Below are 8,168 nucleotides of genomic sequence, written 5' to 3'. Positions count from 1 at the left end.
GTCATATTCCATGCATGCAAACACTTTTGAACAATTGGATTGTGTTAATATTCCATTTTATTCCCATCATTTGATGTTTCCAATTTAGTAAACAAGATGTGCATTGCCTAGTGAAAAAATAGTCACTGGTATTGCTTTTTTAGTATTTACCCTTTTTTGTGCTTTTCACTAAAAGCATTGAAATATATCTTGTGACAGGTTTAAGGCATGCCTTCCCTTTTTTTCTACATATACTAATGATAATTTATAATACAGACTTAACACTATGGAATCTGTACACATTTAATTATGCTGAGCATGATCCACAACTAGTGAAATCCATAGGTATATTGCCACTGACCAGTGAATTTAAGTAGGTTCTTTATACACAGCCTATTATTGTTCATTGTGCATTACAGTATATTATGTTTACTAATGCTATTACCCCCAATGTTATTATGGCTAGGGTTGCTTCTGTTAATACTACCACCACTGCTACTACTATTATTAATATTGTAATTCCCATCTAAATGAGCGGTTAAAGGTGGTCCAAGTGGTGTCTAAACTGAAAATATGATTTGCCAAAAAGCATTTTTCCTATGTATAAAACAATCTTTAGGAGCTTGTTATACTACCAATGGATATCTTTAGCTGCCATGTTTGCCTTCTAAGAATAACATTTATGCTCTGCAGTTACTTATTATTAGATAGTAGGAGTATGCACCTGAAACAGTAACAAGTATTTTTAAAAGGAGGGAAGTATCAGTAATCAATTTAAAATAATTCATTTTAATGAAAACATAATGATAAAGGAATGTTTTAAAGCAGGCCATATTCTTCGTCTACTTCATGTGTTGATGCAACCTCACTTTGTCCAATATTTATAAAAGATAGATGAGATTAAACGGAAGATTGACACTATAATCCTAAATATACTTACTTGAAAGTAACACACAGTGACTAGAGTGAATGAGCTGATCCACACATGCATCACTTGTTGACTCATGTCAAGCCATGGCTTCCATGTGCAAATAGCTCATCAGACATAAAACAGCTGCTGGATCTTTCATACCCCTTCAAAACACAATGTTTTATAGTGCAGTCAGCTCTCACACTGAGCAGCCAGCATCAGTACAATGATCACATGAAGAAAAGCTAAGTGGCATGCATGCATGTGTGAACTAGCCTAATGTTACATCCCATCAAGCATAAAATTATTGATGTAGGACTCAGTCCACCAAGTACTGCTCCCGCATAAGCCTCATTGAAGTAAAAATGAGCTGCTTGCAGACATTGTTCTGTGGACTACAACCACATTACAGCACTTCATTAACAGCTTTAGTTTGATATAAGTAGCTGCCTACAGTAAATAACTATGGCATTGAGTGGCATGCCCCAAATTTTCCAAGTATTTTTCACCATTGAAATAATATCTCTGCACAGAATGCCAGTCAAATTTTACAAGTGTAAAGCACAATACAGTGGTTGATGGGGTATTGTTTCAGATGCTAACAAAGACTGTACATCAAAATAAATGCAAACTTACTCCAGAAACTTATCTATCTTAACAGGCAAGCCTATGTCCATGTGAAACAAACAATGAAGACCATTCTAAAACGGACAGCCTCATTTCCATCAATAACAATGAAATGTATTCAGTCTTATCTTTTCCCCTCCATTAGTTATGGATTAACCTGGTTCAGCACCTAGCGTGTACTGAGCTTTTGAGGCCAGTCTAGCTCATTGGTCATCGCTGTCATCTGTACTTTCCAATTTAGCTCAAGGTGCCTTGACCTTTTTTTTAGGAAAGGCAGGGTATAAATAAATAAATAAATAAATAAATAAATAAATGTGTAGTTAGTTACACATGATTAGTTGCACTAGAATGTGGACATCCACATTTGTCCACATTTTCATACTATTGAAAGCAGACAACATATGCATATCTGCTTTACCCCCCTAGTCAAGAGAAGGAAATTCCTCCTTTATCTGCAATGGGGTAGGCTTGATTTTAGGATTATAGACTAATATGGATATTAAATGTGGATTAAAACCAATTTTACTAGCATTTCAAAAATGTTGTGTTTTGGCAAGCCTGATGTCTCATGGATAGTTCATATGAAAGCAAGGAGAAGTGTGGCCCACTCGTTCTCTTTCCCCCACTTGTTATGAATTGGCTTTCAAACAAAGATGATATGCAGAGTTACTGCAATACACTGTGTACCTCAACGGCTGATCATATAGACACCATAGTGAAAATGGTCTATGACTTAAGTAAGTTACAACTCATCCAATCAGATTGCTTATGCAATGGCTTCTGTGACCTACAAGGGGGTGGGGAATCCCATTTACTTGAGTGGATTTTAGATACCTAAATTAACTTAGAAATACGGCAATGTCTGTATCTAAATTTTCCAGGCTACTTACAGCTGGTTTCAGTGACATTTGGGTTACTAAAACTAATTCTTATGAGTTTGAAAGCATATAATCATAATTTGTAACTGTGTGTGTATGTGCATGCATGCACACCTGTGCATGCACACACACACATATACACACACACAGGTGTAGATAACACTCTTTGAAAGGGCTCCTGCTGGGAGGAATGGCGGGATACTAAATAAATAAATAAATAAATAAAGGCCAGACAGTTGAAATTATATACTTGAAAAGAATCCTTCTCTGTCCCTGAAGGGCTCACATTATGAAGATGAAATTAAAGGTGGGGAGATAGGTTATATATAATATCCATACACACATGCATATACACACAAATAGTAAAACCTGCATTCTCTGGATCATACTACATCTCCTACTTATCCAGATTCGTTGTCCTACTATAGCACCATGTCATTGTGTAAAAAAACAAAACCCTACCCAAACCATATAAATGGTTATCCAAATGTTTGGGATATTATCCAGGCCATAAATATAAAAGAGGCTGTAATATAATAATCCATATGTTCTATATAGATATCCATATAAATTTCATCTTTATATAACAATGCAATACTATTAATATAGAGATATATGTAAGTATGTATAAAAGAAAGTTAACGTTCTATTTTACAAAAAGGCAATTATTTTATTATCAATATAGTTAGCTGCTTTTTACACAATTGCAATAACTAAAGAAAAAAGAGAAGGAGAAGAAAAAGCCTGTTTAAAATAAAAGGATAATATAAAACCCCATGGTTTCAAGTTGGGACCTCTTGCCAAGTCTTTGATTAAATACAGAGTTAGATTATTTACCTTCAAGTATGGCACTTATATAAATAAGAGCAAAGAGGTGGTGACACAGTTAATAGCGATAAATTCTACTCCTTTGGTATATATGTCCAAAAAAACCCTGTCAGCAAATACATAACTTGGCTGAACATGTCCAAAAAAACCCTGTCAGCAAATACATAACTTGGCTGAACTTTAGATCATTCCATCATTTTTATGCATATAGCAGGGAACTGTGTTTTATTTATTTATGAATTTGGTAGATCACAACTAGCATAATAATGATTAAGGTATCTGGTGTGAGCAGACAGGCAAACCCAAAAATGGCAAAACTATATTCAGCGCTACCGTTTTTGTGTAATTGTTTTTTGTACAAAAACAATTATAGAAAAATGCTAATCATACACAGTAATCGACTATGTGATGCTGACAGTGTAAAGCCAGACATCCATCAGATGAAATTCATGGATGTACTAGCAGATTTGACAGTCCTATGGCCGGACAGTGATAATCTCTCCCTCGGCTTTTGTAGACATGCTTGCATTTGAATATTGCTATGACACCCTCCCCAAACCCTCCCTCAAGAAATGGCTTCCTCACCATTTTTAAATATAACATTCTAGACACATTTCCATCAGTTAGACAAATATACTTGTCCTAATGATGGTAAAAGGATGCTCCAGTCAACAAATAGCAATGGATCTTTGGGGGTGGGAGGGTTGTAAGGCCAGACTGAAGTTTTGTATAGCTGTTTTTTCATCAGTCTTTTATTTAGCACTCAATTTTGTATCTGGTTTAGAAAGTGCAGATCCAGTACCTTAACGGCTTTCTTGGTAGTGTGAGGAAACAATTGCTTCAGCAATGTTCTTTCCCTAACTCTAATGTCCACTAGGTCAGCAATACCCAGCAAAGTATTCTGGTTCTGTCACAGTCTCAGACATAAGCGGAGTCACTAGACTGAGTCCTGCCAAAGTTAGGCATACTCATACGTGGCAGGTCCTTGTTCCTGATTTCATATATTGATTTCCGTTTTGCTTGCACTCCCCTCACAGCCATTTTGATCTTTCTCCAGCCCAAATGATTCAGTTCAGCCAAGTTGAGCACCACACAAATACCACTCACAGCAAACATGAAGACCAAGAAGACTGTCTTCTCAGTGGGCCTCGAGACATAGCATTCCACTTCCTTAATGCAAGGATACCTATCACATTCATACATGGATGGGACATTGAATCCATACAGGAAATACTGCCCCACCAAAAATCCAATCTCCAGAGCATTTCTGAAAACCACCTGGATGATATAAAATCTAGAGATGCCTTCTTGCCGCCTCATCTTTGACTTTGTTGTTCTGATAGCTGGGTTGGGGATTTCCTTTACTTCCAAGCAGTCAGGTTCTGCCTCCTTGGTGGAGTTCTCAGTGTTCTGCAGCACCCCATTGACAATGGTATTCTTGATCTTCTTACTATCCTCCCGTTTCATAGAGTCCTGATCTCTGTCCAGAGTGAGGAAGACAGTGGAGTACCTCCTTTCCCTCTGTTTCGCAGATTGGTGAACAGAGTATGTTATAAAGCAGAGACTAGGGGTGCACACCATGATGATCTGAAATACCCAGTATCTAATGTGAGAAATAGGAAATGCTTGGTCGTAACATGCCTGGTTGCAGCCTGGCTGCAAGGTGTTGCATACAAACATAGTCTGTTCATCATCGTAAACAGTTTCTCCTACAATGGCCACAATAAGAATCCTGAAGATCACCACCACAGTCAGCAGAATCCTATAAAACAAAGGTTAGATGAGTGCACATTTACAGGGTAGGAAAGGAACACTGAAAAATCCACAGAATTCATTATCAGCAGATACTGTGGTGACCACTGCTATAATAAATAAATAAATGGAGAAGAGGTCTGTTGGTGGCCACTAGCCAAGATAACCAGAAGACAACTTCCATGTTCAGAGACAATGTGATTATTAGATGGTGAAAACATAAAATCCAAGATGCATGTCATAAACTTGCTCAGCTTGTAAACTTCCCTATTGCTCCTGTCTGGCCATAGTCAGAGATGGATTCCTGCATTAGATGTCCTCCCAGAAAAGGTTCACCTATCTGCCTTTTTAAATTCTTCCCACAAACAAGTGTACACATTTTTATTTACAAAGGAATCTCCAGGATATTACTTGCTGATCTCCTGATTATTATTATTGTTTCCTTTAGCCATTTTTACGGATGCTTTCTCTATGATTGTGCACGAACTTTTAGGACCAAATTATGATGCTGTGGTTGTTGATGTATAAATATTTGTTGTTTTCACACTATTTATTGAACACTGATTTGGGTACTTTTTAGCAATGTGTTTCATGAATTTATAAAATAAATAAACAGATGGTGATTGGTCTCATCCAGCACAGCAGCTCTTATATTCTTTGAATTCAAGGACCTAGGCACACACAGGCCATTTTCAACAGAGTTATGTGGAGCTGTCCAGTGCTGATTCTGTATCTCAGGCAGCCTCAGTGAACTTCCGGGGTTCTGTATAGTCGCTTGACAAAAAAAAAAAAAAAGATTGCCTAAGCAATCTGCATCTCCATATGGATGTTTACACCAAGTAGAAGGAAATGCTTGCATAGTTTATGCGGGCACAAATCTTAGTTTGACTTACGTGTGGCAAGATCTATAACCACAACCACACGTTTAAGCAGCCAGTTTTATGTGTTTTTTTCCTGAACCTCAAGTGAAGAACAACAGAAGTGGGTCAAATAAAAGTGGCACCTCTCCCAGTTTGCTATGATATACAGCATATTGATCAAACATCATACACCATAATTGGGAGGATGAGGCAAACTAAAGGCAAGAGAGCTTGGGTGTCCTTACTTTACCCTTGCTTTTTGCAAGTTCTTGGAAACGCCCCCCCCCACATATCTCATCCACATCTGTCTCCTTTAAATGTGCATTCAGTAATTCCGTTTTCTTTTTAAATTAATAAGCTGACTGGGGTGGGAAGTGGGGGATGGATTATACAGAAGGTTAAGAGAGTCCTGTGCGCTAGCAGTGAACTCTGAAATAAAGCAGAGAAGCGGGGAGGGGGGGAAGGAGAGAGAGAGAGAGAGAGAGAGAGAGAGAGAGAGACTGAGCGCAGTCCTCTGCGGTAGCAAGTTTGGAAAAGAAAAAATTGGGAACGTTGAGAGGGGGTGGGGGGTGGGGGCTGCTGGGAAATCCCGTCTCGGATGCTTCAAGGTGTCCGGTTAGGCGGCAGCCCTTTCCACGCTCTTCCTTGGGAGCGAGATCCGTTGGGATCCCATCCAGGGAACTTTCCTCCGAGTAAATGCCCTTTAGGATGGCGGGCAGGAAGGGACTGGTCACCAACCACCCAGTGCCATTGGCTGTCCCTCGACAAGCTCAGCCGCAGCAGGGTCAAAGAGGGCGAAGCAGAGTGGTTCGGGAAGGGAAAGGTGAGGCGAAGACTGGCGGGGCGGGCTGCGGATCGCGCGGCTTTGCTTACCTGCCTATCATAGTGGAATGCTGCTGGACGGCGGCTTCGAGGAGTCTCTCTAGGATGGTCCATTCCCCCATCGCGGTTCATCTGGAGGCGAAGGCTTGGGCAGCGGCGGCGCAGGAGCAGAGCGGCGGCGGCGGCAGCGCTTTCTTTGCAGCCGCGAAGCGCGTTCCCGGGCCGGGCCGCCCGCCCTGCGGGGAGAGGCAGCTGCGGCGGGGCTCGCCGGGCTGCCTGGCACGCAGGGCGTCTCCCGGGAGCCAGCCTGGGCGGCGATCGCCTGGCGCTGCGCAGCCCAGGCGGAGGTCGCCTTCAGTGTCTCGCCGCCCGCCTCCCAGGCGCCTTTAAGTAGGCTCTGCTTGCGTCACGGCCAGGTTGGAGGGGCGCTTGCCGCAGCCGGCAAGGGATCGCCGCCGGGGCAGCGGTGCCTCCAGAGGGGAGAGGGCATCCAGCCGCGCCGCCGGACTCGCTCATCTCCCCACCGCCAGCCCCTCCCCACGAGAGCTGTCCCTTCGCTCGCGGAGGGGGGAAAGGCAAGGATGTCCGCGGCGACGACGCATCCAAAGAGGGAATGAAGGGCTGGGCGGGGGAATCCGGAGCGCAGCCTACCAGTCAGCCTCCTAGCCGGATCCACGGGCCTCCCTTTCTTCTCCCGTGCCATTTCCTTGGGACTTGGCCTACGCCGCGTCTTTGGAGGTTTTCCCTGCTCATCGCCAGCCAAGATAGACGGGAAGAGGAGGCGAAGGGAAGGCGCAGCAGCGTCCTCGGCGCTGGAAGTGAGTGCGGGGTGGTGTGCGAGGCTCGGGTCAGGCGCTGCAGGCATCAGGAGCTGCGCTCCAGACCGTGCTCTTTCTCCCACGCCCCGCTTGCCCAACGGAATGGACGCCCGGCGGGGACGGTCGCCGCCAGCAGGTCGCACGCCCGGACGCCGGATGGGTACCTGCCTTGCCGAGAATTGCTCCTCTGTTTCCCACTTGCTGGGCACGTGAGGAGTCTCCGTGCAGAGGCTCCTCCAGTAGGAGCCCAAAGGCCGCCCCTTCCTTCCCCGTCTTTGTCCCACCTTGGCTCTTCGCTGCTGCTGCTGCTGCTTAGAGCAAAGCTGCACCTATGGTAAGGGGAGACCCTACGAGGACACGCCCGGGATGGGCTCACCAGGTGAACATGCTCGCCGGCGGCATCTTGGCCCTTTGGAGCCCCAAGCAGCTAGGAAGGCCTACCGAGGCAGACCATGCGGGTGAAGTACAGTCCTCTAGTTTGGGCCCTGCTTGAGGGTGGGGGTCGTGGGGCGCTGTGCTGTCGACAGCAACACCTCCTCTGTACCTTGCAAGTGAGGCCACACCCACACCATACATTTCAAGCATCATTGGACAGAGGGGGTGCCAAGGGGCTGAAGTGCCCCCCCACCAAGGAGTTACTGCCCAGTGGTATAACGTTAAAGCCATGGCTCCCCGCCCAGGAATCCTGGGAACT

At 43.8% G+C, this 8,168-nt stretch overlaps 1 protein-coding gene across 1 annotated transcript; it reads right to left on the bottom strand.

The window, feature by feature from the left end:
- Positions 1–4,140: 4,140 nt before the first annotated feature.
- On the bottom strand, positions 4,141–6,778 carry GJD2 (gap junction protein delta 2). The gene is made up of 2 exons (XM_061613217.1): positions 6,708–6,778; positions 4,141–4,984 (listed from the first exon to the last, which is right to left on the bottom strand). The coding sequence occupies exons 1-2, from the start codon at positions 6,776–6,778 to the stop codon at positions 4,141–4,143; spliced, it is 915 nt and encodes a 304-aa protein (XP_061469201.1).
- Positions 6,779–8,168: the final 1,390 nt, after the last annotated feature.

The sequence above is a fragment of the Rhineura floridana genome, chromosome 2, assembly GCF_030035675.1.
Source record: "Rhineura floridana isolate rRhiFlo1 chromosome 2, rRhiFlo1.hap2, whole genome shotgun sequence".
NCBI classification, from domain to species: domain Eukaryota; kingdom Metazoa; phylum Chordata; class Lepidosauria; order Squamata; family Rhineuridae; genus Rhineura; species Rhineura floridana.
Note: the sequence above shows the minus strand (reverse complement) of the source record. Positions and strands in the feature narration are given on the sequence as shown.

Bases quoted from the DNA above. Each gene is read 5' to 3' on its own strand.
- GJD2 (XM_061613217.1), bottom strand. From the start codon at position 6,778: ATGGGGGAATGGACCATCCTAGAGAGACTCCTCGAAGCCGCCGTCCAG. The intron at 4,985-6,707 runs GTAAGCAAAGCC...TTTGTTTTATAG, and splicing joins CATTCCACTATGATAGGCAG to GATTCTGCTGACTGTGGTGG.